Source organism: Pan troglodytes, chromosome 3 (genome assembly GCF_028858775.2).
Source record: "Pan troglodytes isolate AG18354 chromosome 3, NHGRI_mPanTro3-v2.0_pri, whole genome shotgun sequence".
Lineage (NCBI taxonomy): Eukaryota > Metazoa > Chordata > Mammalia > Primates > Hominidae > Pan > Pan troglodytes.
Window position 1 is genome coordinate 25,854,873 of NC_072401.2, and position 27,916 is coordinate 25,882,788.

A 27,916-nucleotide genomic window follows, 5' to 3' on the forward strand; every position below is an offset into this window, starting at 1 on the left:
CACCATGTTGGCCAGGATGGTCTCGATCTCTTGACCTCGTGATCCACCAGCCTTGGCCTCCGATAGCGCTGGGATTACAGGCGTGAGCCACCGCACCTGGCCTAATTTTTGTATTTTTAGTAGAGACGGGGTTTCACCATGTTGGCCAGGCTGGTCTCAGACTCCCAACCTCAGATGATCCACCCGCCTTGGCCTCCCAAAGTGTTGGGATTACAGGCATGAGCCACCGCACCTGGCCTTATCGTTGACATTAATACCTTCAAACAATATATAGACCTTAATATCTATTATTGTTTTTATTGTGTGGCCTTTCGTTTTATGAAGTTTTAATAATAATATGATGTACATATGTTTATTTTAATAAGTTAAAGGATGTAAGTACTAGAGTTTCTAAAATTTTAAGTATTCATGTTTTTTAAGCCCATTTAATATATTTAGCATCATAACCGTGATAAAACTGATGGCACTTTGTATTAGTTGGTAAAAGGATTGTTTTGTTATTGAGAGTGTATAAATATAGTTGTTATTAAAATAATGTATTCTTATTTTACTGTAAGCTGATTTTTTTTTAGGCTAGAGGAAATTTGTGTTCTTTGAAAAAAGGAATAAGCCTGATGTGACTGAATATTGAGTGTTAGTGGATTTGATGTCTCACTTCCCTCTGCAGGGGAGCTTTAGCATGTAGATTATATGAAAGCAGTAATAATTTATATCTCGCTTTAACAATGCAATCATCTGTGTTGTTGATTGGTTCTCAGCTTGTTGCATTGTTTTTAATTAGGCTTAATATTCTTGTCCTTGGAGGAAGCTCTGGATTTATTGAGCTTTATGCTTATGGAATGTTTAAAATTGCTCGAGTCACAGGGGTAAGATTTCTTTAACATTTTCTCTTCCTAAATTATTTCTCTTAGAATATACTAGGTACTTATGGAAAAAGAATAAAACACTAGGTTTTTTTTCAGTTTTGATTTTTGGAATTATTCTTAAATGTTCAGAGACTAATTTTCTTACTAAGATAACATAATTGTGATATGTCTATAAAGATTGGGAGCTATTTGTGGAATTAGTCAAGTTTTTTTTTCTTTTTCTTTAACAGAAAGATTAGTATGATACACTTGATTATGATTTGATGTTTTTCTAGTGTGAGATGTAAAAGAGCTTCAATTTGTGATTGGAATGTAAATCTTCAGAAGCATTCTTAAGTCCAGTACTGACTGTACTATAGTTGCTACGTCTCAGTCTTCTCCATAGCTTTTTCATCCGACTCTTACACTCGCAAAAGGGGTAGAAAATATTGTAGGCTCTGTGGAATATGTTGGTTCTGCAGCACTTGATTTGAGACTTGGGTAGGGGTGAGGGAACCAGGTTATTTTTGTGGCCTTGTAACTAGAAAGGTCCATGCAGGCAGACACCTACCTTCATCTGCTACATGTGTGTGGCTGGAGCTGGGAATTTATGTTTCTGCTTTTTAAAGCTCTGAGTTTTTGCTTTCTGCATGATAATCAGCTTCAACCTAGCAGTGATACTAAATATACTAAGGGGTTTGACTCTTTTACAGATTGCTGGTACTTGTCTTGCATTATGTTTATCAAGTGATTTGAAATCATTATCAGTGGTCACAGAAGTCTCTACCAGTGGTGCTTCAGAAGTTTCATACTTTCAGGTGAGTATTGGAACTTGATAACGGTAGAGAGTAAATATGTATTTAACAGGTTTTGTATAGGTTTTTATCCACATCTCACTGTATTGTAATGATCATTAAAATAATGCAAAAAAATCGACTTGGAATTTCTACATCCTAATATACTGAGTGTTATTATAGTGAATACCATATTATTCTTCCCATGCTCCAATACAGTTTTCATAAAAAGTGTTTTGGTGGTCTATTAATGACCATATTAATTTGTTGCTATTCCAGTTTGACTTTGTACCAAGTGTTTGCTTAGGACTCTGTCGCTGATAATAACAAAGGTTAATATTTATTGATTGTTTAATATGTGCCATATACTGAATGCTTCAGAACAGTTGATTTGAATCTTCACAGCATCATAATAGGCAGATACTGTTATTATCCCCATTTTATAGGTAAGTACATGGACACACAAATACTTCAGAACTTGCTTGATGTCACAGGATGGGAAAGTGATGCTAGACAATCTGGCTGCATAATCTGTGCTCTTAACTAGCACATTGCATCTTGTGTAAAATGATCACTTAATATTGGGAAAATGCTTTATTGCGTGCTGTCTGCATTGTAGATTAAGGAAGCTAACTGGGCTCCCATAGAGTATTTAGATCATAGCCTTGCCAAGAAATCGAAAATTTTCATCTTAAATATCCCAGCCACTTAAGTATGTGTGAACTCTCAAACAAAAGTAGAACAAAAAAGATGCAAGATGCAATGTGTGTGATGTCTTCCAACATTCTCTTTGTATTCAGAGCAGCAGAGAACTCTTGGTTTACTGTTCACTATGGTAATGGTTGTTCATATTTGCTCATCATCTTAAGGTTATGTGAAACTATGATCACCAGGATTGCATTTGGATTATAATAAAATGATTCACTACTACTGTGAAGTTGGTAACAGATCATTTTTAATGACAAATTTATTAAGATACAATTCATATACCATTGATAGATATTTTCCCAATATTTATCAGTAGCCTTTAATTCCTTATACTTCCTTTAAGTTTTTACATATATTTGTGATTTAAACATTTCTTTGTAATACTGTTTCAAAATAGGTTATATTACATTTATTCTATCTACACAGAAGGGGTTGATAACCCAGAGAGAGTGAGTTGTATATGGTTATGTGTAGATTAGGAGATCCTAAGGCTATGTGCTGTTTCCAAACCGTTCTGCTCAAAGAGGGCACAATTCTGACATAGTCTTTCTGATACGTAGTTTGACCTACAGTCTAAATTACAGACTTTGCAGCAAGTGCATCTGATGATGACTCACTTTACTCTTTTGATTTTACAGCTTGAAACTAATCTGTTGTACTCTTTCTTACCTGAAGTAACTCGGATGGCCAGAAAGTTTACTCATATTTCAGCTCTGTTACAGGTATTTATTTAGAGCTTGTTTTATGTGAATATTTATTATCGGCTTCTAAAGTTCTGTAAATAAAAAGCTTCAAAATTTTGTTTTGTAAAGCTATCTGAAGTAGAGGTATCTAGTCTGATAGATGATCTTATAAGGTCCATTAAAGCAGGAAAAGGACATTTAATTGAGAACCTACTTCCACCGCACCCTATTTTCCACCTCCGAAAGAGTTTAAATCTTTTAAAATACTCCCATAAATAAAATACCATTTACATTATAAAGTATTGTGGGAAAAACAGTCTTCACATGAGTTTACATTTGTTCATAATAAACCCACCCCAAATTACCTCCCAATTCTGTAGGTTGGTGATTTAGGCTGAGCTTAGCCAAGATGTTTGGGTGACCTGGAGAAGGTTCAGCTGATCTTGACTAGACTTGGTCATGCCAGCTGATATGTGTCCCTTGGCTCTGATTCCTTGTCTCTACTCCACATCCTTCATACTCCAGCAAGCCAGCACAGGCTTGTCCACATGGTGGTGGTAACGGGGCATCGAGGGTGCAAGTGGAAGTGTACAAAGACTTTTGAGGCCCTGGAGTCAACAGTGTTATTTCTGCTGCATTCCGTTAGTCAAAGCGAGACTCAAGGGCTGAAGAAATGGACTCTGCCTCTGACTGGAGGGGCTACAAAAGATTGTGGCCATGTTTTTCATTCTACCACAGTCATTAATTTATTTGATATTAAAGGTTTCTAGAGATCAGTATCTTTTTAAAATTGAATAATTGACCAAACCAGTATTTTGACAGTTAGTGTAGATAAGACATATCTTATATAAAAAGCTTGGAGATTTTTGTTTCACCAGATAAAAATTTAAGAATGTTTTATTATGAAATTCTAAGAATCAATGGAATGTTTCGTAGTTAAGTGATGACCAAGCTGTTGTCTTTTTCTCCATCTTAACTGAGTTAAAAGAGTGATTGAGGCTGGGCACAGTGGCGCACACCTATAATCCCAGCACTTTGGGAGGCTGAGGCAGGTGGATCACTTGAGGCCTGGAGTTCGAGACCAGCCTGGCCAACATGGTAAAGCCCCGTCTCTACTAAAAATACAAAAATTAGCTGGGCATGGTGACGCACGCATATAATCCCAGCTACTTGGGAGGCTGAGGCAGGAGAATCGCTTGAACCTGGGAGGCAGAGGTTGCAGTGAGCCAAGATGGCGTCACTGCACTCCAGCCTGGACGACAGAGCAAGACTCTGTCTCGATAAATAAATAATAAAAATAAAACAGTGATTGAAAGTAAATTCTAGATTTCTTTGAGACACTTGATCATAAGCACATATTATTTAGATAGCAAGTTGGTTTAAATATTTTTTACCATTTCAATTTTTCTTTTTTGCTAATAGTATATAAATTTGTCACTAACATGTATGTGTGAAGCATGGGAAGAAATACTAATGCAGATGGATTCTCGTCTCACCAAGTTTGTGCAGGTAAAGCAGCTGAAGTTTCCCATGGAGAGAGTTAAAGAATGCATGATGTATGTCTTTACCTTGAGGTACATGAGAAAAATCAGTTTGATTCATAAAAGGCTAAGATCATAATTTCTTTCAAATGGCTTCGTCTAACTTCAAACTGCTTCCTCAGATTTGCAAAAAGGGCTCTTTTCCCATTGATACAACTTAAGTGGGGACAGGATTGTGAAGTGGAGCTGGTGGGGCTTTGGCAATAAGGGCAGGTGTTAGAACAGGTGATTGGCTATCTTCTAGTCACTGATGTTCAGATGATCACTTTATGTATTTGATGGAAGTCTAAGGCAAGGAAAGGGAGTCATGCTCCTATAATTTTGAATAAATATGCTTATAATTTAAGAAATACATATATCACAATTTTTTTTTCACTTTTTTCCAGGAAAAGAACACAACCACATCAGTGCAAGATGAGTTCATGCACTTGCTATTATGGGGGAAAGCAAGGTAATAAACTCAGATTAGGTGCTCCTGTTTTTGCTTCTTTTTTAACAGTAATTATTTATTTGAAAAGTAGCTTATAGTCATAGTATGTGATTTTTTAATTGATACATAATATTTTAATTGATACATAATGTGTTACATATATATGGGGTATATGTGATGTTACATGCGTAGAATTTTTTGTGGGGCTATTTCTTTATTTTGTTTATTGTTTGTGCTTCGAAATTTAAAAGTTGTAAGTGATGCATTCAGATTTCCAATAGAGAACTGACTAAAAATACTTTGTTTTTCATTGTAGTGCTGAACTTCAGACTCTCTTGATGAATCAGTTAACAGTAAAGGTGCAGTTAATGTATCTATGTATTCAAATGGCTATGAACACATTCTTAATTTTTTTTTCGAGTGGCATATAATATCCTGATTGTATGCTAAATATATTTTCCTTTTTTAATTAGGGCTTGAAAAAGCTTGGCCAGTCTATAGAGTCATCATACTCCAGTATACAAAAATTGGTCATAAGTCATTTACAGAGGTATGAAGGTGACGTAGAATTTTTTGGTATTGTATCCACACATACCTGGCGTTGGCCTTCTTTCCGCCGCCTTTTCTTCATCTGGCATTCTCTTTTTAAGCCTTTTCTAGCTAAAATTGTTGCATGGCATTTGAGAAGAATCTTCCTATACCCAAGATTGAAAGAGTCAATAATAATTCTGCTTTATGAAGTAATTTTCCAACATCTTTTCACCAGGCTAGACTCTATCTGGGTTTTTTTCTTAATCAGCTAAACATGAAGTATATTTTGAAATAAGGCATATATCTTTTTTTTTGAGCAGTGAGATTAACATTTTACAGTTTACCAAGAATATTGTATATTTATTTATTTAATATCTTGGCAAGGTGTTGGTGATTTTACACAAGAGGATACAGAAGTTCAGAATCGGTTATATGGCTGGCCCAAAGTTACTAAGTGTCGGAGCCAAGACTTCATCCTAGATTTTCAAATCTCATGCTTTTTCTATCCATAGCTACTTCATTGAAGCAGTTTACAAGTGGATGCTGAGCATTTGATTTATTTTGTTTGATTTTTGTTTTTTTGTTTTTTCGAGATGGAGTCTTGCCGAGGCTGGAGTGCAGTGATGTGATCTCGGCTCACTGCAACCTCCGCCTCCCGGGTTCAAGCGATTCTCCTGCCTCAGCCTCTCAAGTAGCTGGGATTACAGGCGCGAACCACTACGCCTGGCTAATTTTTGTATTTTTAGTAGAGATGGGGTTTCACCGTGTTGGCCAGACTGGCCTCAAGCTCCTGACCGCAAGTGATCCACCTGCCTCGGCCTCCCAAAGTGCTGGGATTACAGGCATGAGCCACCACACCTGGTGGTGTTTGGTTTAAATTTTGGTATATTCCTTTATGCTGAGTCCCTGGCCCTAACTACATCACCCCTCCCTTGGACCACTGTAGCACCCTCTGGACTAGTTGGGCTCTTTCAGTACACACTGTCCTTTGAATGTATTTTCCCCAGTAGAGCTAAACATATTTCTTTCTTAAAAACTTCTAATGCCTTCCCTTAGAATGGAGACCTTTGTGTGGCCTTTAGCATACCTGCCTCTCTGCCTCGCCCACACTGATGGCCATTTAGTTTCTCCAACTTGACATTTTGTCTCCTGCCTAGGGCTTTTGTATATTCCTCTTGTCCCAGCTTGTTCTTCACATGCATTCTTCAGCTCTCAGCTCATTCATTCCTTCAGAAAAGCCTTTCTGAATCCCAGATTAGCTCAGGTTCTTCTGTTATACCTGCACCCCATGTGTTTCCTTCAAGGCATTTATAGTAGTTGGAATGGTGCACTGTATGACTATGCGATCATGACTGTCTTCCCTGTTATACTGTCAATGCCATGAGACCCTTTGATTGTGTTCACCGTTATGTCCCCAGTATATAGCACGGTACCTGACCCAAAATGGGAACTTAAGAAATATTTATTGAACATTGACTGTGTAGTAGTTGGGTGAACAAGATGGCTATACGACTGTCTTAAAAGGGTCAGGACTAACTGTGGAACACAATTTGATCATCTTACAAAATTTGATCTTGTCATTTGTTTATCTCTGTAGTCACATTGACCAGATGGTTCTGCTGCAGTTTTTAGGAACAGTTTTGAGAAATAATTATTTCTCATGGAAACAAAATGAAAGTTACCTTCAGTTTTTATTTCTGAAAATTTAGAAATATTCAGGCAAGTTAGTCACTTGATGATCGTCATGATACTAATTTATTTCTGCTCTGTTTGGATAGTGGCTCGGAGTCTTTATTATACCATTTGAGTGAATTGAAAGGAATGGCTTCATGGAAGCAAAAATATGAACCTCTTGGACTAGATGCTGCAGGAATCGAAGGTAGTGATTTAATTTCTCAGTGAAATACATTAAACACGGTTTACTTATTTGACAAATGACGTTTATTTATTTTTTCCCTTTAGAAGCTATAACTGCTGTGGGTTCTTTTATACTCAAGGCAAATGAACTTCTTCAGTAAGTATTGGGAGTACCTGGAATCACTGACCTAAGAATATGTCACTTTTGACCTAAATAAGAACCTAGCAAGCTGTTATGATTCTCTTAAAATCAGTTTTTAAATTTTTATCACAATTATGCCTTTATATGGTTCCGAAAAGCCAACAGCACAGAGATTTTATAAAGTAAAGCTGTATTTTCCTGTCCTGGTCATCCTTACCTCAGGTCTTCTCGCCAGAGGGAATCATTTTAACTCTTTAACTACTTCTATTTTTAGTTCTTCTATGGGTTACCTCCATATTTCTAAATTGTATGACTATGCCACATTTCTTTTGTCAATTTTTAGAAGTTATTCTCTTTGTTTTGTTTTTCTTAGACTGTTAGGCTTGCTTGTTTTCTTGCATTGTCTGTTTTTTCTGCATCCTTCTGTCCTTTCCCTTCTGAAGGGTGGTGTAGTACCTCTGGAGTCCCCTGTTCCAGATGCCTTCCTTAGCCTCCCACCCCTCTGCTTCAGCCTGCAGCTGTGGTCCAGTTCTCCTGCATGGCTACCACCTGGGCATTTTCTTCATTACTCTCCTGGGTTAGACCCAGAACTGCCAGGATTGCCTTTGTTTCTTGGCTTATTTAATCATTTTGCTGGAAAACATCCTCTAGTAACTTTCTCAAAAAGCAGACATAGAAGGTAAACTTTATCTCCTTTTGTGTTTTTTCTCCTACCCTCACACTTAATTGACAGCTGGCTTTAGGATTCCCTGAGGGTTATTGGTTTTCACATAGAACTTCAAAAGCAGAGTTCCATAGGATTCTGTGCTTTTTGTTGCTGATGGAAGGTCTGGTGCTTCTAATTCTTAGCCCTTTATAGTTTTTTTTTTTTTCGTTTTGAAAAAGCTGTAAAAGCATTACTCTTTATTCTTGATATGTTGAAATTTCATAACAGTGTTTTTGGGTGTGGGCCTTTTAATTCATTGTGCTATAATAAGCCATTTTAACCTGAATTCTCTTGTATTATTCTTTTAATAATTTACTCCTCCCTCTTTTATTTACTTTATTATTATTTATTTATTTTTGCGATGGGGTCTCTCTATGTTGCCCAGGCTGGACTTGAGCTCCTGGGCTCAAGTGATCCTCTTGCCTCAGCCTCCTGAGGAGCTGGGACTACAGGAGTATGCCATTACGCCAAGCTTTCTCTTTGTTTTAAACTAGATTTTTGTTCTAGAAATCTGTTTGGTCAGATATTAGAATTTGTGGTGGATTGATTTCTGTGTCTTTTCTTTTTCTCTTACATTTTTCATATCTTTGTCTTTTTGATTTTCTGAGAGTTTTTTGATTATTGTCAAATGTCAGTAAACATTTGTTGAGCACTTAACTATGTTTTAAATACAGTGATAAGTAATGTTGAGAAAAACCAAGCAAGAAACAAGGACCTAGGGCATGATAAGGTAGGGGATTCAACTTTATATAGGTGGTCAGGGAGGCCTCACTGAGAAGGTGAAGTTGGAAGGAGACGGAAGGGAGCAAGCCCTGTTGATATTTGGGGGTGGAAGGGGCAGCAAGTGTGAAGGCCCTGAGTTTGGAGCATGCCTGGCATGTTGCAGGGACAAGGGCACTATAGCTGAAGCAGATTGAATGAGAGTAAGGTAGGAGGTGGATTGACAGGTGATAGAGGATGGCCAGGTTGCATAGAGCCTGTGGGCAGTTGTTAGGACTTTGGCCTTTACTCTGGATGTAAAGAGAAGCCCTTGGGGATTTGGGAGTAGTGGAGAGGATATGATTTAGGCTTCAGAAAGATCCCTCTTGCTGCTCAGAGTTGAGAATAGCTCATAGATAGGCAAGGACAGAAGCCAAAAGAGAAATGGTGGTCAGAATCTGAAGTGGTCAGGATTGGGATATATTTTGAGAATGTAATTAACAAGATTTTCTCAATGCTTATCTGTAGATGGTGATAATAAGGGAGTCATAGATAATTATGAGTTTAGGGCCTTGGTACTTGAAAGAGTAGAATTGATATTTACTGAAAGGGGGAACAAATGTGAGGGCAGGTTTAGGGAGGGGGAGTGTAGAGTAAGATCAAGAGTTTGGTTTGGACATACTAGATTGTTCTTTAGACTTACTATTTTGAAGTAATTTTACATAAAAATTACAAGAATAATAGAGACAACTCTGCTAGTACTCCTTTACTTGATTCATCATTTAAAAATATTATACTGTATTTATCATATAATTTATCTTTTCTGAAACATGTGAGAGTATGTTGTTTGTATCAGGTGCCTTTTACCTGGAATACTTTAGTGCGTATTTTCTAAGAATAAAATTATTTTCTTACATAACCACAGTACAGTTAACAAATTTAGGAATTTTAACATTAATACAGTATATTAACCTACAGTTCAATTCCCCTTTAGCAATTATCCCAATATGTCCAGTATGATAAGATGCAGTTCGGGATCACGTATTTGTTTTAGTTGCTGTATCTCTTTAATTTTGAGCAGTTTCTTAAATTTTCTTGGTCTTTTATAAAAGTTGACATTTCTTTAAGAAGCACATCATGTATGTATGTATATGTATGTCTGTGTATCTTTTTTTATGTTTCTCATTTTAGGGTTATCTGATTTTTTTTTAATGATTATATTTAGGTTATGCATCCCTGGCCAGAAATACTACATAATTGGTATGTCCTTCTCAAGTTGTCACATCCAGCAGCACACACAGTGTCCGTCATCCACCCCTCTCAGTGATGTTAATTTCGGCCACCCTGTCAGTGTGTTAGATGTATGGAATTTGAAATGCCCATTAGATCTGCAGGTGGAGCTGTCCAGCACAGTGTTAGTTATGTGAGACTAGCGTTCAAGGGAGGGGTCCAGGCTGGAAATGTGCATTTGGGAGCCATCAGCACATTGGTGTTATTTAAAGCCATGGGACTGGATGAGGTAATGAGTGTGCACAGAGAACAGGAGTGACCTGATTTAAGAATGGGGACGATGAAGAACTAGCAAAGGAAATGGGAGAGACAGAACAACCAGAGGAGTAGGCGTCCTGCAGGCTGAGCGAAGAAGGCATTACAAGAAGGAATGAGGGATTGGTTGACAGATGCTAAGTCAAGCAAGGGAAACACCAAGAATAGAATAGAGTCTTAGAATATTATTAGGATAGTGACCTTGATAAGAGCCACCTTAGGGAGTGATGGGAGCTGGTACGATACAGAATAAGAGCAGATGCAGAGAAGACAGCAAGTATAGCCTCTTGAGGAGTTTTGCTGTAAAGGGAATGGCCAGTAGATGGAAGCAGAATTGTTGGGTTTTTTTCTTCTTTTTATCTTGGGAAGAACTGGAGCATGTTTATGTATGGATGGAATGATCTAGAAGGTAAAAAATTGAGATGAGAGAGGAGAGGCTGTAAAGAGTGTGAGAGAGGTGGGACCTAGTGCAGAAGGGAAAGGGTTGGAAAAGCAGAGGTAGGAGCTCATCAGTTGTAGGAGGAAAGGCTGAGAGAGGAGGGTCACAGAGGCCAGTGTATGAGCAGGTGGGAGATAGGGGACGTTCCCTTCAAGGTGCTTTTATTATCTTAACAAGACATCTGTCATCAGCTGAGAGTAAGGATGGGGAGGCGGTGTTGGAGGTTTAAGAATACAAGGAGAGCTGTGAAGCAGCTGTCTAGGCCAGCAGGAGATCGAGTGCACTAATGGAACAGGAGGGCTCTGGGAGTGGGAAAGTGAGGCCAGCCAGCATGGCTGCAGGTCTGCTGCAGGAGTGGGGCACAGAGCAGGGGAGCAGTTAGATTTACCAGACTTCATGAGTAAAATGAAGCAAGAGGAGCAAGGGAATTGAAGCAAGGACCAGGTTAAAATGATGGCCGTTGAATCTGAACTACTTTAGGAAGGAAGTGAGGACATGTAGGGGCTGAGAGATGGTGAAAGGTAGTAGAACTAGTAGATGATGCGTCCTGGTGGGAGGAAGGTGGGGGCCCTGGAGAGAGGCTGGACAGATAGGAGGGGGTGTTTGGTCAGTGGGATGCTTGAAATTGAGACTTAGAAGGGTTGCAGCTGGTGATGACAGGCTCTGGGGTGTGAACTTTGGAGTAAATGTCTAAGGTCGGGTTGGAGGACAGGATCATTAAACTGAACCATTCTCTTCAATTTCTTATTATAGCAGTTCTTTCTTTTAATTTCTCAAAGTGTTCTCCTGTTTCTTTAATCCTCGTTCAAAACTTTGCTTTCGTTTTGTGGATGTGACATCTCACATCTTTCTGAGGATATTAATTAGATTGCTGTTCCCTGAATTATCTTCCCTTGATGGGTCACTTTTCTGTTTATCTTAGTCTCTCCTTGCAAGGTTTCTTTAAATACCAGATGCTTGGTTGCTTACTCATGTTTATTCAGGAGGCAATTTAAAGTTGCTTGGAATCTGTGTAGGTTGGGGCAGCAGGGAGCAGGTGCCAGAGTGTGTGGAGCTTTGCTTCAGGCTACTGGTGCCCACGTGAAAGTGCCTTAGCTCTTCCCACTTTACTCAGTTTCTCTGAGGAATCCTCTGTTTGTTTTTGACTGGAGGGTAGCCCCCTAGGCATTCTTCATGTTTTGGAGGAAAGAACGTATTGACCACTCTGTGTTATATTTTCAGTTTGTCCCCCTGTGTCCAGCCCCACACATCACCCTGAGGTCTTCTGTTAGACCTGACATTGCTAAGGTCTGAGCATCCCTGGGCTTCTCCAAGGCGGAGGCTCCTTCCCAGCTGCCCTCTCCGTGCACTGCCTGGCACAGGGCCTACGCTCTTAAGCCGCATCAGTCACTTTTGCTGTTGAGCTGCATCAGTCTTCTGTCACTTTTGACATTTCTGAAATTTAATTTCTTTTCTATTGTTCTTTTTGTTTTTGTGAGTTTCTAACACATGTACCCCTCTCCATCCACAGCCATTTTAATGGTATTTTAGAAGGTAGAGGCTGTAGATGTGTGTGCTCAGAAGACAAAAAAAAAACATGAAGAGAAATGGCATTGCTTTTCCTGTATTTCGAAGTATTTTTTGGTTCACCGTATTTGCAGAGAGCAGATATAAAATACTATGCTTTCTATGATCACTTCTCAGTATGAATGAAAGGTAGTTTAACTTATTGTTCTTTCAGGTAAGTAGAATTATTACAGGTTCCAGATGGAGAAACTGAGGCATTGAGCATTTTGATGTTGGTCTGGTGGCCTGGGGTAGGGTTGAACATATTGACTGCACAAAGGAACTTTTTTTCTTTCTCTTATCATTGCTGCAAGAGGGTTTTGATTACATTGCTTAGTAACATAAGAGATGTTTCAGTCTTTTATTCCAAGCGTTTTACTTTGTACCAAAATGTTAATGATACTGACCTACCTCTTCACTGGTATTATGAAACTTAATGCTTGGAAAGGGCTTTGAGATCTGGGAATGAAAAGCACAGGTTTTTGCCTAGAGTAATTATCGTATACATGTGAGCTTAAAGAGATTGTTTAAAAAGTGATAACCCATGTCTGTATTCAGAAACAGTTTTATCAAAATGAAGATGACTTCCATTTATAACACTTAATTTTGGTGGGGTACATTTGTGTAAAGCCAAGGGAAATTCAACTTTTGAGATCTCAATTGTTAGGATAAAAAATCAGCTTCCAAAAATAATGGTCCATTGATATCAGAGGTAATGACATAGCACAAATTTGTAATAATGGTTTTCTGTTGAAGTTGATGTTTTTTCTTCTTACTGACCAATGAGTATTTTCTTTTAAAATGAGAATAATGCTGAAAACTGTTTTTTCTGATTTCTTTTATTTGCAAAGTTAGAAAAGAAGTTCATGCTTTACTGAGTCATAAGAAAGACTATTACACAGTTTGTGGCAAGGCTGTTGTAACCAGTTGGAATCTAAGTTATTTGCTTTATTTTTATAATCAGTATTTTCTTTTTTGAAATTTTATTTTTAGGTAGGCGTTTGATTTGTAATATCTGCTGTTCTAAAGACTTAAATGTCACCCAGATAGGATAAAATAGAACAGTAAGGATTATGATATTTCCTGACAGTTGAGCAGGATGTATGAATCCCCCACATACTAATCTTATTTCTGATTTTTTTGTTTTTATCTCTTTAGAGTTATAGATAGTAGTATGAAAAACTTCAAAGCATTTTTTCGGTGGCTTTATGTGGGTAAGTTAATTGAGTGAAGCATTTTTATTTTAACACTTTAAAAAAATTATAGGAGTATTATCTTAGACTGTTTCAATAAATCTAGTACAATTTCAAATACTTGGAGAGAACTATATAATGATCCCTGTTGTACCTTTCACCTAGCTTCAGCAGTTATCAACACATGGGCAGTCTTACTTTATTCATACACCCAGCTCACCACAGAAATATTTATGAATTTTTTATTAGTATTTAATAAATATACATATTTTTGGAGTACTCATGATAATCTAATACATTCATATAATTTGTAAAGATCAAATCAGTATAATTGGGATATGTATCACCTTAAACATTTTTCCTTGTGCTAGAAACATTCCTCACAGAACTGTTAAAGCTAACTTGTAGTCTGTTATCCCTGTCGCTCACTGATAGTTCACATTTTTTTACTTTATAATGTCTCCTTAGGTTAAAATAACATTTAAAAAAATTTTTGTAAGTATCAGGCACTGTTAGGTGCTAGATTTTAAAAGTAAAAAAGAAAAAAAAATAAGAGTCTCTGTCCTTGGGTAGCTTATCTTCTGTGTGATTATTTCGTCTTCTGTCTTTAGATCTCTGCTGTCCACTGTGGTAGCCACTAGCAACATGTGGCTATTTAAGTGGATTGAAATCCTATAAAACTGTATATTTGGTTCCTTAGCCATACTGTCCACATTTGAGGTTCTCAGCAGCCACAAATGGTTAGTGGCCTCACAGAAGTAGAACATTTCCATTACCACTTCTATTGTGTATTGATGCTCCAGCTAAATAGAATGCAGACCACTTACAGCCTGTCTTTGTGTCTTCACAATGTCTTTGCATTTGGGCAGGTAGTTAGTAAGTATTTGCTGACTTGATATTAAATGTTTTGTATTCACTCTGCAGTATATGCATATTTTATTTAGGTTCATTTATATTGCTATTTTTGTGAACTCTCAATATCCTTAAAATAATCCAGCATCTATTTCCCTCCAACAAATGCAAAATTTAGTGTTAATGTAATTTATCTCACACTTGTTGAAACTCTAAAGAGTAAAATAGAATGAAAATTACCTGTAATGTGCTGATATCCTTTAAACAAATGTCCAGATCTTCAATTCTAATATTGTAAAAACAGACTATATTTTTCAACCTAACATAATTGCTTTTGTTTAAAAACTGAATGTGATCTGCCTATGTTGATACTTGAAATTTTTTGATATTTCTGAAAACTGTACCAATACTAACCAGAATGAGGAACCAGAGAGCTTATCAGGCTGGCCTGTTTAAGATCCATGTTGTTAATTGGAATAAATTACAATATTAAAACTGAATGAGACCTTAGAAGACTTTTTTTTTGCAGAGGTAGTTTGGTTTTACTTATAATTATTGGAGGTAATTTAGGCAGTGTCTATCCTTACTACACATTCTAACTGTAGTAAGAATCAGGATTGTCCTTACTACACATTCTAACTGTAGTAAGAATCTAACTGTAGTAAGAATCCTTACTACATATCCTAACTGTAGTAAGAATCCTTACTACATATTCTAACTGTAGTAAGAATCAGAACTGTAGCACTGTGGTACTCTTATTCAAGATTAGGAGAGAAATGGCTTACCGCTCGGTCCTTCTCATTAGGGCAGGACATTGTAGAAAGCACACTGGATTGGAGAAGTGGAGATCTACTTGTAATCCTGGCTCTGTCCCCAATAGATACCTGTATAACCTTGGTTTTCTTCTTTGTAAAATGTAATCTCCATGAAGGCAGGGGTATCTTTTATACTGATATATCGCTAGCACTTAGGGTATGCTCAATAAGTAGTTTTTTTGGATGGATAAGAATGAGTGGAACTAGATTTTAGCTCCCCTTTCAGATAACTTAGATGCTTAAATTAATTAAAAAACAGTTATGTATTTGCAAAAGTACTTCTGACTTGCTTGTTACTGACCAAATGCAATTAAGAACCATGTTCAAATACCATGCAGAGGCATATAAAACATACTTTGTCTTGACTTAGGTGGAACGTAATACAAAACACATAGTACTGATGAGGACAATCCTGTGAAAGGACAGAGAGAGTCAACCACAGATACTAGATCAAAGAAAAGTACATAAATATACTGTAAGCGCGTAACAGAAAAGACCAAGGGAAATAAACAGATTTCTTTGGTATCATAAGGCTTTGGAGGAAAGAATGGCTTGCAGATTTTAAGAGCAGAAACATCACCAGGTTAAAAGGAGGGATCCTTACACACGTAGTCTTTGCACAGACAGCAGTTAGATTTGTCTGGCGTGGCAACAGGTTGAATTGAAGAGGAAAAAGAATAGTTTAGAATGGTTAGACCAACAATTTTGAACCTGAAAATATGAATCAAATTTAAGTTCTGGCACCCCTTAGTTTTTGGAAGAAAAATGTTTTTGTTGGTGAAAAGCTGTGTCAAATTGAAGATTTAGTTCAGTCAGACACCTTGTCTTTGAAATGTATTTATAATTAAAATTATGTTTGTAGTTTGCTTTTAAAGATAGTTTTTTAACTTTGTATTTCCAGCAATGTTGAGAATGACAGAAGACCATGTGCTTCCCGAGCTGAATAAGGTAGTATGTACTAGTGCATTTTCACAGTGTTCACATTGTCCTGCTTGAACTCAGCTGTGCTGGTCATTTTGGTACTCTTATTCAGTTATTAGTTAACAGGATGTCAGGATGTAGACGTTAGATCCCTTAAGCACCACCTTTTTAAAAAAGAAATTTGCATGTTTTGTGTATTGTTTCATCTCATAGAATACCTTTATTATGACTATCTAAATTTATAGTTTTCATGTTTGGATAAGGTTTTATAATCCATGTAAGACAGCATCCTTGTATTCCTTACTTTGACTTCCTTAAATTTTAAATGCTTCTTATTTTCCTTGGAAATCACGTGCTTAGATATTAGTCCCTGTGTTGATGTCTGGTAAGCAACAGTTTCTTTCTAAAGAAAGAAAAGAAGGATTCCTGTAAGGACTGTGACAAGCAGTGATGGAATCTCCTTCCAGGGAAGTCTTAGGGAATAGGGCAGAATTTCCACTTGATTCCTGCAGCTCACTCTTCTTCACCCCTGCTAAAACTGTTGATAGGTTAGGTAGTTTTGAGCCTGAAAAAATGGACAGCATTAAAATTAGCCTCATGAACTAGATGAGAAAGGGCTCCTCCACTCTCTACAACTCGTTTGCTAAGTCGATCTTTTGCGCTGTGGGTGACTGGCCTTGCAAACCAGGAAAGTTTCACAATAGTTGTTTTTCTGACATCACTGTTAGCTTTATTTTGGGAGTAAAATATGTCAGTTGTTGGAAGGGATCCTAAGGTATAATTTTCTGAGGGCTGAAGAACTAAATTGGGATAAATTCAGGTCACTGCAAGAAGCAGGAGCCTACGCTGAAGCAGACAGCACTGTTTGCCTGCAGCCCTTAACTAAGGGTGACACATCTTATCTGGGGTCCAGTTCCCATTCCCAAGGGAGGGACCTCAGCACATGTGGTCTTAGCACAGGCCTGAAATAATAAACAACCTTAGGCCATAAAGAGTTCTGTAGCTATTGGATTAACTGATTGGAAGATGAGTTCACATGTTTAATTATATTCTCGGAACCCCAGGCGTTCATATTTTCACAGTCACATAATCTATATTTGTTTGAAAGAACTTTGCCAGTTTTCCCATGGCTTTTAGTAGATAGTAAAAATGTCACATTTATAATTATGTACCATTTCTTTTATTGAGCAGCTTTCTTTTATCTTGATTTTTCTTTTTGTTCCTTTTGTTGATAGATGACTCAGAAAGATATCACATTTGTTGCTGAATTTCTTACTGAACATTTCAATGAGGTAAGAAGTTGATATTTCTGTAATGCAGTTTAAAAAAAAAATTACAGTAAACCTGGATAATGACAAGACATAATTAAATTTAACCCAATTTAATTGAAGTCCATAGCAATTACTTTTTTAAAACTGTTGAATTAATTATGTTTATAAACATAGTCAATAAACCAGACTTTTGTTTGTGTGTCTTATAATCTATAAAAGAAAATAATAACTGCCACTCACAGCTCTCTTGAAAAGGAAGGTTTTGGGTTTAAATTTAAGATATTTTTCTTCGTGAGTTGACTTAAGAATTAAACTATGTTTATTTTTTTCCAGGCTCCAGACCTTTATAATCGAAAAGGAAAATACTTTAACGTTGAAAGAGTTGGTCAGGTATGGGCTTTGAACTCATTTTAAAACCTTAGCAGTATTCATCTTTGTTATCCAAAGTCTCTGGAAAGAATTACAATACCAAGTAATACAGGAGCTCTGCCCTTTTAGTAAAATTAACAAAGAGCAGCAGTTTTTAAACATTTTGATCTGAGAACCCTTTTACATTCTTAAAAATTATTGAGGACTAAAAATACAAAAATTAGCTGGGTGTGGTGGTGGGCACCTGTAATCCCAGCTACTTGGGAGGCTGAGGCAGGAAAATCACTTGAACCCAGGAGACAGAGGTTTCAGTGAGCCAAGATCAAGCCACTGCACTTCACCCAGGGCGACAGAACAAGACTCTGTCTCAAAAAAGAAAAAAAAAAATTACTGAGGACTAGAAAAGAGCTTTTGTTTATGTGAGTTGTTATTTATTGCTGATAGGCATTATTAGGTATTAAAAATTAAACATAATAAAAAATTATTCCTTAATTCACTCAAAAATAGAATATACCAGCCAGGCATTGTGGCTCACGCCTATAATCCCAGCTACTTGAGAGGCTGAGGCATGAGAATTGCTTGAACCCAGGAGGCGGAGGTTGCAGTGAGCCAAGATTGCATCACTGCACTCCAGCCTGGGTGACAGAGGGAGACTCAGTCTCAAAAGAAAAAGAAGAAAAAAAAAAAGAATATACCCATTACTATTACATGTTAATATAAATATTTTTAGTGAAAAATAATGAAATTTTACAAAATAATTTAGTTAAGAGTGGTAACGTTTCATATTGCAAACCTCTTTGATGTCCAGCCTAATAGAAAACAGCTGGATTCTCATATCTGCTGCTACATTCAGTCTGTTACGATATGTTGTTTCTGTAGTATCAGCACATATGAAAAAAGTCTGGCCTCACACAGGTGTGTATATGAAAAGGGAGAAGTATTCTATTAGCTTTTTCAGATAATTGTGACTTTGCTTTATTATATCAAATGTGGACAAGTGATAATATCTTAAAGGTTTGTTTCAGTGTGGAATCTAAAATTGCATCAGTGAACGTTTTTTACATTAAAATTCATTCATCTTCCTTGCACTTTGAACGGATCTTTTGTCCACGCATAATTTTGTAACATCCTGCTTTGGTCATTTGGGAAGTATTGGTTCCCTGAGTCATCCAGCTGTTCTAAATGCTGCCACCTTTTATCAAACTATAAGTTAGATTTCATTAATAGCACCACCAATTTAATCAGAAAAGTCTTCGTGTTGTGAAGCACACAGGGGCAGATGCAGGTTTTCCAAAAAAAATTTTTTTTTTTTTTTTTGAGACAGGATATTTCCTCTGAGTAGTACAGTGGTGCAATCACAGCTCACTGCAGCCTCCACCCCTCGGACTCGCCTCTTGTAGCTGGGGCTACAAGCACACACCACCATGCCTGGCTAATTTTTGTCTTTATTTTGTGGAGACCCGCCATGTTGCCCAGGCTGGTCTTGAGCTCCTGGGCTCAAGTGATACACCTGCCATGGCCTCCTAAAGTGCGGGGATTACAGGCATGAACCACCGTGCCCAGCCTATTTTTGCTTTTAACATAAGTGCTTTTCCTCAAGATAACCATCATACTTTGTGTAGCAAAAGTGCCTATGTATAACTCTCAATTCTGTCACACAGAATATTAGAGATTTGTACTCAAGGGTTGAAAATAAAGTTAATAATTTAATGACTTTGTTAAAGATAAATGAAACTATGAGTATGTGGCAGAAAAAGAATACAGTGACTGCTGGTATGATTTGGGACCACTACCTTGACTCTTGGCTGAGACACTTACAGCTTTCCCCACCATCAGTACAAATGTTAGCATAGTGTAAAGGGGAGGTGACAGCTACATTATTATAAAACTAGTATTGACTTTGTGGATCCCCAAAAGCATCTTGGGGGTTCCCAGGGGCTCGTGGACCTCACTTGAAGAACAATTGCCATAGAGTATATTGACAGTACATTGACAATGGATACTTATGAAACTAATTTATAACTTGCATATGTAAAATTAAAATATGCTCATGAAAAAGAAACACAATTTAAGTTCGATTTGTGGTCTCTACATCTACAACATAATAATCTTTTAATACTTTGCAGTTTGTTTAGTTGCTTGACTAAACAAACTACCAACTGTTCGGCAGTTTCTTTAACTTTTAAGATAGTAGCTAGCTAACATTTATGGAGGGCTTAATTCTGCCACATACACATAGCAGATTTTGGCTACCTCACTTAGAATGATAGTAATGCACTTTCAGAGGACTTGGCAATAAAACAAAGTAACTTATTAAGTTAAAAAAGTGTTAAAAATAACAGATTTTAGGCCCTAAGTCTTTGATTTACTAAACTTAACTTTTTTTTGTCTTTTACTTTTTTTCTTTTTCCATTTTCCCTTCCAGGTATGAATAAACTTAAATTTCTAATTCTGTATTTCTAGTACTTGAAAGATGAAGATGATGATCTTGTGTCACCCCCTAACACAGAAGGAAATCAGTGGTATGACTTTCTTCAAAATAGCAGCCACCTTAAAGGTATTTCATGAACCAACCAGATTTTGGCCATTTTTGTTTTTATTTAGGACTAGGTCTTGAATAGTTCTGCTAACAGTTGTGCTGAAAACTTGCTGAACACTTACCTAAGTTTATTAGACTTATATTTATTTGATTATAGGAACAGCAAAATAACCAATAGTGTATGACATCACCATGATAGATAGAAGACACTCTGAAGTTAACTACGCTGTAGGAAGATTGCTTATTCCTAAGTGTTCTTATATAAGTGTTTTGCACCCTGTAAAAAATAGGATTTTGAGGGGAAACTATAGAGCCAAATAGTGAGAAAAGTCTTTTTTGCCAATTCCAATTTATTATCTTCTAAAAGCACAGGGTTGCTCAACTGTATTCTCCTCGGGTTGTAGTTTTGTGTGTGTGCATGTGTACTTGTTACACCTTTCATTTTCTAGAATGTCAGAATGTTAATACAGTAAAGCTATCCAGCATTATTAGGGATGCAGCACATAATAACAACCATTAAATATGCCAGCACATCTTACCATTTTAGATGAAAATATTTTAAAGCTCGTATTTCTTTGATGTCTGAAAGAATAATCTGACCAGATTTAGCAATTGCTTAGATCTTTAAGGTAGTGGGTGTTTAGTCTAACTAAACATTTATGGGGTGCTTAGTCTGCCATATACACACAATACCTGCTTTAATCCTCACAAGATTCTATGGGTAGGTACTTGGTATCCCCATTTACTAATGAGGAAACAGAAGGTTAGAGAAACCCAGGATCACACAAGCTGGTTAGTGATGGAGCTAGGATTCTGTTAATGTGAAAGCCTGAGGTTTTAACTAGACTGGCAGTACAGGTTGAGCATCTTAATCCAAAAATCTGAAATCTGAAAATGCTCCAAAATCTAAAACTTTTTGAGCACCGACATGACACCACTAGTGGAAAATTCCATACCTGACCTCATATGATGGGTCCCAGTCAAAATGCAGTCAAGACTTTGTTTCAAGCACAAAATTATTAAATATATTGTATAAGATGTACATGAAGCATAAATGAATTTCGTGTTTAGACTTGAGTTCCATCCCCAAGATATCCCATTATGTATATGCACATTCCAAAAAAATCCCAAACACTTACAGACCCAAGCATTTTGGGTAAGTGAAACTCAACCTGTAGCAATTTCTGCCACTTCTATTTGGTTGCTGCTTCTATGAATGAATGAATGAGGGAGAGAATTCTTTGATGCCAAGAACTTTGCATATAGTCCAAATTCTTTTTCAAGGCAGAACCTATTATGTATTGCCAGAGAGTCTTGAGGTCAGTAAGGAGATGCATTGGTGCAAGTTGGCTATTGAATGGAGGGAGGATAAAGGTACAGGAGACGCTACTTATCTACTGTATTTAATCAGGATGCCCAGGGAATAAGGCAGGATGTCTGGAGAGGGTCAGTGGCAGTGCGTCAAGAGTAGTGGCACCTGGACCCTGTTGCTATTTTGGCTATTATTGATCCAGGGAACTTTGCCAGGCTAAAAATAGGTCCTATCCTCTTTTATTTGCTCCACATCTTACGTGTTTGAATAAGAAAGGCCTGATCTTAGCTACAGACCTAATGGAACTCACTATTGAGTTCCATAATGAATTCTAGTGAGGAAATACCAGTGAAACTAGTAAGCTTCATTTTTTTTTTCATCTGTAAATTGGAGAATATGGTGTTTACTTCATATGGCTATTGTAAGCAATAAAAAAAAAAGGTATTTTAAACACCTAGCATAGCAGGTGTTAGTGCTAAATTATATATTACTTTCTCCTGATAAAGTAACCTTTTAAAAAGTAAAGAGCTTATTTATATAGAGCTAGTTTCCAGTCTCTTGTTTTAGAGACTTAAAAAACAGTACTGGACTGCTGTTGTTGTTTCACTGTGGCAAAGAATAGAAGAATGAACTTTATTTCATCATATATTTGATGGTTCCCAAATCATTCCTTGCTTCTTATAGCCAGCAGAAACCTACAGTTGGATTTTGGTGAGTCTAAGTTTGTAGTAAGTGAGATTGTTTTTAGTGAGCTGTCAGTGGGGGTTGATGAAAGGCAGAAGACCATGGTCGTTTATAATGAGTTTGTGTGAAAATCCAATGAAGTGGTCAGTGAAAATTCTACCTCGAGATAAACTGTGCAGACTGGCTCTAACAGTAGATTATTTTCTTCTAATTATAAGTTTGCTATAGCTTCTTTTATTTTTGTTTCTGTTTTTGTTTGAAACCAGAAAGTCCTTTGCTGTTTCCTTATTATCCTCGAAAATCATTGCATTTTGTGAAAAGGCGGATGGAGAATATTATTGATCAGTGTTTGCAAAAGCCAGCAGTAAGTTTGAAAGAAATGCATGTCTTTGTGTAGGAGCAATAGTGTCTACAGTATGTGGCTCACTTATGTAAATGATCTTAATTTTTAGAATGAACTATGAAAATGTTGATATTCAACTGTTTTTGATTAACAAAAGTAACAATTTCATATGGTTCAACCTAATACTCCAACTTAAGTTTCTTACACACGTGTGTGTGTGTGTGTGTGTGTATAAAGATTACTAAAGGTGTTGGCATCTTGAGTATTTTATTTGTTCCCAGAAGAAATTCATTGTAAACAGTCTTAGTTACAGAGCTGATGTGTCTCTGTTTACTACTGAAGGATGTGAATGAATGGTTGTTATGAGACCAGAGGGAGGTGGTCTTAAACCTGCCATGTGCTTAGCACCAAGGTCCTTTTCAGCTCAGAATTTTCTCTTTTTCCTTACTGTTACAATTGTCATTAAAGTTTCTTATGTACAAGGTTTGGTGATGTAGGCGATTTTTTTACTACATTCGAACAGTGATGGTCAGTCACTTTCTGTAGAGTATCTGTGTGCATATTAATGCTCTAATTATATTTTAAAATCTTATTTTATATAGGATGTAATTGGAAAATCGATGAATCAAGCAATCTGTATTCCATTGTATAGAGATACCAGAAGGTAATTCTGTTTACCTATTGGGTGGTGTAATTCCGCAGCCAATTTAAATTTTTCTCATTTCTTTTTCCCTTTTATTTTAGTGAGGATTCTACACGTAGATTGTTCAAATTTCCTTTTCTGTAAGCATATATTTCTTCCCTATCTTGAGTGAACAATACAGTTTTGTTTTATCCATCAATAGTTAAAAAATATTATGACAATTTTTTTTCTTAGGTGGAATAATAAAACTTCAAATCTACATTATCTTCTTTTTACTATTCTAGAAGATTCACTTTATAAAATGTGCATCTTAAGGAGACATACTGATATTTCTCAGTAAGTATTAATCTGAAGTTTGAATCAAAGAGATAAGATTTTATTATTTGTAAGAATGAAGCATACAGCCTTCCAGCATTTCAGATTTTAAACTACTTTGTGACTTTTAGATGTGTCATTTAATTGTTAGTTTTCATGTCATTAAAAGGGTAACACTGGATTAGGAAGTTATATGATCTTGTTTTAGATTATTTAATTTTTATTGGCATATAATCATTGTAGGACTTTTTTTAGAGTTAGGAAAAATATGACAGCTCAGGATATTATACTTCATTTTTTAGAAGTTAAAAACTTCCGAAAAACTAAAAGTTAAAGAAGTTTTAACTTTTTAGAAGTTAAAAACTTCTAAAAGTGGCTGCCTTATAGAAATGATTTTTGCCTAGTGTTAAGTATGCTTTTCATTAAACAAGAGGCCTTGCCTAACAGAGACTTACTTTGAAATTGAAAGTAGAAGGTCTGAAAAATAAATCATATTTAGAACGCCATTGGTAGCTTAAAAATGGTTTTAAACCTGAATTTGAAGAAAATGTTGAGACCATGATGTAACCAAAAAGAAATAATTGGGTTATTTCTATTCCAAATGTCTTTGGTGACTGTGTGATTTTAAACCAAATTGGTTTATCTATCTAGGCGTTTAAACCAGTTCTCAGTGTTCTAAAGAAGTACATGTACCGACCCTGACAATCATGTTCTTTTAAGCCTTTAGATTATTGACTATCCAGGTTGTTCCACAGAGTCTCTTTTTTTCCCCCTTCTTTCTTGAAGATCTGTGAGTAATGGACTAATTGCTATTAAATTTGGGAGCTTTACATATGCCACAACAGAAAAAGTCAGAAGAAGGTAAGTCTTGAATCTTGTTTGGATGAAATGTAGATACATGTGATATGTGTATATGTTTAGGAATAGGATCAGACTCAGTTACGGTGGTAATATAGGTAAAAGGGCTTTGCCACTTCCCACATCAAGGGCAGGATTCTTTGTATATTTATACATAGAGAATGATTTGACTTGTGATTGAATAGAACCTTACTGCCCTGCAGTTTATGTCATATGGTTTCCTATAATTAATACTCCTGAGCTCCCTGTTGACAAAGAAAGTAATGTGGTTCCCATGGGCAGATGGCCTGCAGGGCTGAAGTTCTTGTTATGACCAAAAAAAATTATGAGGTGATGCCATTCTTAGTGATGGGAGATTTTCTTAGGATTCAAAATGGTAACAGTACCTAAGCCATCCCTGAGGCTTCGCAAGGAAAAGAAGTGACTAATCATAGGCTGATCTTTTTCTCACTTTTTTCCTCACATAAAATAAGTTTTTTTATGATAAAGTCTTTGGAGTTGCTGTGCCTATTTTTCATGTGTAGTATCTTATTTTTATTTCTCAGTCTAGTCAACTCTGCTGAATGTGTATATAAGGTGTCATTCATAGAATTTCCACAGGCTTAAGGCCTAACCATTGATGGCCAGGGGCTTTCTAGAACTGAAACAACTTCACAGATTTTTGGGGGTCATGATTACCCATTTTTAAGATTTGGTTATATATGTGAATAATCAGTACAAAAAGTAACTGATTTTAATACAAACCAATGATACATTTTAAATGTTATTGTACAGAATGTCACTTAACTTTTAAATTTTTTTCTGCTTGCTGCCAGTATAACATGCATACAGTATTTTCTCAGTAGTCACGATCATCTTTGATATAACAAAACTTATTTTAATTCTAGCATCTACAGTTGTTTAGATGCACAGTTTTATGATGATGAAACTGTAACAGTAGTTCTTAAAGACACTGTAGGACGTGAAGGAAGAGATAGACTCTTGGTCCAGCTGCCTTTGTCTTTAGTATATAACAGTGAAGATTCTGCAGAATATCAGTTCACTGGGACTTATTCTACAAGGTAACTAGTAACATTGTCTTTCTGATATTTCAGTTAAATGTTTTTTTAATGCACATTATAAATTTCAACCTTTTAGGTATGCTAGATAATGGTTATTTCGTTACTAGAGATAACCACAGAGGTAGCTGAGCAGAAATGCTCCAATCTTTCATTCAAAATATGCTGGCCTTAATAGCTTTTTTTGTCCCTTTGCTTTACTAGTAAATCAGGAAGTATTTGCTGGAATCAAGGTGGGGAATTATTTGGAGTGGAGAATGGGACTTCTTTTAGTTACATTTTTAAGGATAGCATTAACCCTGGGTGGTTGGAATTAGTTATTTTTTATTTGCCTTCAGTATTTTCCTTCCAGAATTAAGACCTCAGTACCCATGTAGGAAGTATACTGTCAATTCCAAGAGATGGCTTTAATTGACTGAGACTTAAGTAAGCAGATCTCTAATTTAAAAATGTATCCATTTGCTTTCTTTGAAAGGGAGTCAGAAACCTTGCTAAGATGATATTCTGCCTATTTGGAATTACAGTATTTCTTTTCCTTTTTTTTTTGAAACAGGGCCTCTCTCTGTCACCCAGGTTGGAGTGCAGTGACGCAATCATAGCTCACTGCAGCCTCCAACTCATGGGCTCAAGTGACCCTCCTGCCTCAGCCTCTCATAGCTGGGACTACAGGCATGTGCCACCTTGCCTGACTAATTTTATTTTTTTACAGAGATAGAGTCTTACTATGTTGCCTAGGCTGGCCTTGAACTCCTGGACTCAAGCAATCCTCCCACCTTGGCCTCGCAAAGTGCTGAGATTCCAGGCATGAGCCACTGTGCCTAGCCAGAATATAGAATATGGAATTTTTATAGAATATTATATCACAGCTTTTTTTCTAACACAACAGTTGCTAAAATTATATTGGAAATAGAAGTATGAGTAGAAGTCAAAACCATAATTGACCCTAATACCACCTGTAGTAAACTAGGGAGGAGAAGATCCCCTTTTCATTCCTGAGTTGGTTTTTTTCCCTCTTTAGGCTAGATGAACAGTGTAGTGCTATTCCCACCCGTACCATGCATTTTGAGAAGCACTGGAGATTACTGGAAAGTATGAAAGCACAGTATGTTGCTGGGAATGGTTTTCGAAAAGTGTCCTGTGTGGTAAGTGTTTAGAGATCGTTCAGCAACTAAGAAATTACAAGAAGTAACGTTGCTTCTTTGGAACCTTCATCAAATACATGATATATAAGGTCCTTTTGTGCAAATATTTTTACTGTGATTTATAGCTTGTATTGATTATGATCATGTGGTGGCCTTAGCTATTTAGTTCTCGTTCTGATAAAGCTTACTAAGTAGTTAATAATAATACTAGATTTTAATCTCACAAAATTGCCACTGTTGTTATGTGGAGATCTTTTTATACAAAATGAAGGCTGAATTTATTGATTTTGTTGTAAATTGATGGGAATATAACTTTCCTATAAAACCATTCTTTGATTCAGACTTCTGATTTCTAATTCTTTATATATGATAAGCCATTAATTTAAAAATGCTTTTATGGCCTTTTCTTTTTTAGTTAAGCTCAAATCTTCGTCATGTGAGAGTATTTGAAATGGACATAGATGATGAATGGGAGCTCGATGAGTCTTCAGATGAAGAGGAGGAGGCCAGTAATAAGCCTGTAAAAATAAAGGAAGAAGTGTTGTCGGAGTCAGAGGCAGAGAACCAACAAGCTGGTGCTGCCGCTTTAGCTCCAGAGATAGTCATTAAAGTGGAAAAACTTGACCCTGAGCTAGACTCCTAATCTAGCTTGCCATTATTGTGTGTGTAATTATGGCCAAAAGGACATAGGAGATGGACTAAGATGTCTTGGACCACCTTTAATTTTCTTTGTGTAACAAAGAAATAAACAGTAAATTTTATTTTTTCATATTCTGCTTCATCTTCTCTTAGTGATATAGTCACTATGATAGACTTTATTTTTTCTAAGCTTTCTCTTTAATGCTATGTGCAGAACTAGTGTTTAAAGAAAACAGGGCCAGGCATGGTGGCTCATGCTGGTAATCTCAGCACTTTGGGAGTCTGAGGTGGGTGGCTCACCTGAAGTCAGGAGTTCAAGACCAGCCTGGCCAACATGGCAAAACCCCGTCTCTACTAAAAATACAAAAATGAGCTGGGCGTGGTGCATGCCCCTATAATTCCAGCCACTTGGGAGGCTGAGGCATGAGAATCGCTTAAACCTGGGAGCCAGAGGTTTCAGTGGGCTGAGATTGCGCCATTGCACTCCATCCAGCCTG

At 36.7% G+C, this 27,916-nt stretch overlaps 1 protein-coding gene across 6 annotated transcripts in view; it reads left to right on the forward strand.

Annotated features, from left to right (window-relative positions):
• Nucleotides 1-27,549, forward strand: part of ANAPC4 (anaphase promoting complex subunit 4) — a 39,795-nt gene extending 12,246 nt beyond the window's left edge. For 2 of the 6 annotated variants that reach the window (XM_001165393.5, XM_063809437.1), the window contains exons 8-29: nucleotides 782-866; nucleotides 1,559-1,663; nucleotides 2,986-3,069; nucleotides 4,453-4,539; nucleotides 4,958-5,022; nucleotides 5,318-5,360; nucleotides 5,475-5,551; nucleotides 7,311-7,411; nucleotides 7,495-7,546; nucleotides 13,624-13,679; nucleotides 16,227-16,273; nucleotides 17,482-17,538; nucleotides 17,851-17,907; nucleotides 20,350-20,443; nucleotides 22,688-22,785; nucleotides 23,367-23,428; nucleotides 23,509-23,547; nucleotides 23,642-23,743; nucleotides 24,509-24,583; nucleotides 25,468-25,641; nucleotides 26,657-26,780; nucleotides 27,196-27,549. In XM_001165393.5, the coding sequence (XP_001165393.1) occupies nucleotides 782-866; nucleotides 1,559-1,663; nucleotides 2,986-3,069; nucleotides 4,453-4,539; nucleotides 4,958-5,022; nucleotides 5,318-5,360; nucleotides 5,475-5,551; nucleotides 7,311-7,411; nucleotides 7,495-7,546; nucleotides 13,624-13,679; nucleotides 16,227-16,273; nucleotides 17,482-17,538; nucleotides 17,851-17,907; nucleotides 20,350-20,443; nucleotides 22,688-22,785; nucleotides 23,367-23,428; nucleotides 23,509-23,547; nucleotides 23,642-23,743; nucleotides 24,509-24,583; nucleotides 25,468-25,641; nucleotides 26,657-26,780; nucleotides 27,196-27,423 (1,912 nt within the window). In that variant the 3' untranslated portion in view covers nucleotides 27,424-27,549. Of the gene's footprint in view, nucleotides 1-781; nucleotides 867-1,558; nucleotides 1,664-2,985; nucleotides 3,070-4,452; nucleotides 4,540-4,957; nucleotides 5,023-5,317; nucleotides 5,361-5,474; nucleotides 5,552-7,310; nucleotides 7,412-7,494; nucleotides 7,547-13,623; nucleotides 13,680-16,226; nucleotides 16,277-17,481; nucleotides 17,539-17,850; nucleotides 17,908-20,349; nucleotides 20,444-22,687; nucleotides 22,786-23,366; nucleotides 23,429-23,508; nucleotides 23,548-23,641; nucleotides 23,744-24,508; nucleotides 24,584-25,467; nucleotides 25,642-26,656; nucleotides 26,781-27,195 lie in introns of all 6 variants that reach the window. The other 4 variants (XM_009447445.4, XM_009447446.4, XM_054682813.2 and 1 more) reach the window with 3 other exon arrangements.
• The last annotated feature ends 367 nt before the right edge of the window (nucleotides 27,550-27,916 follow it).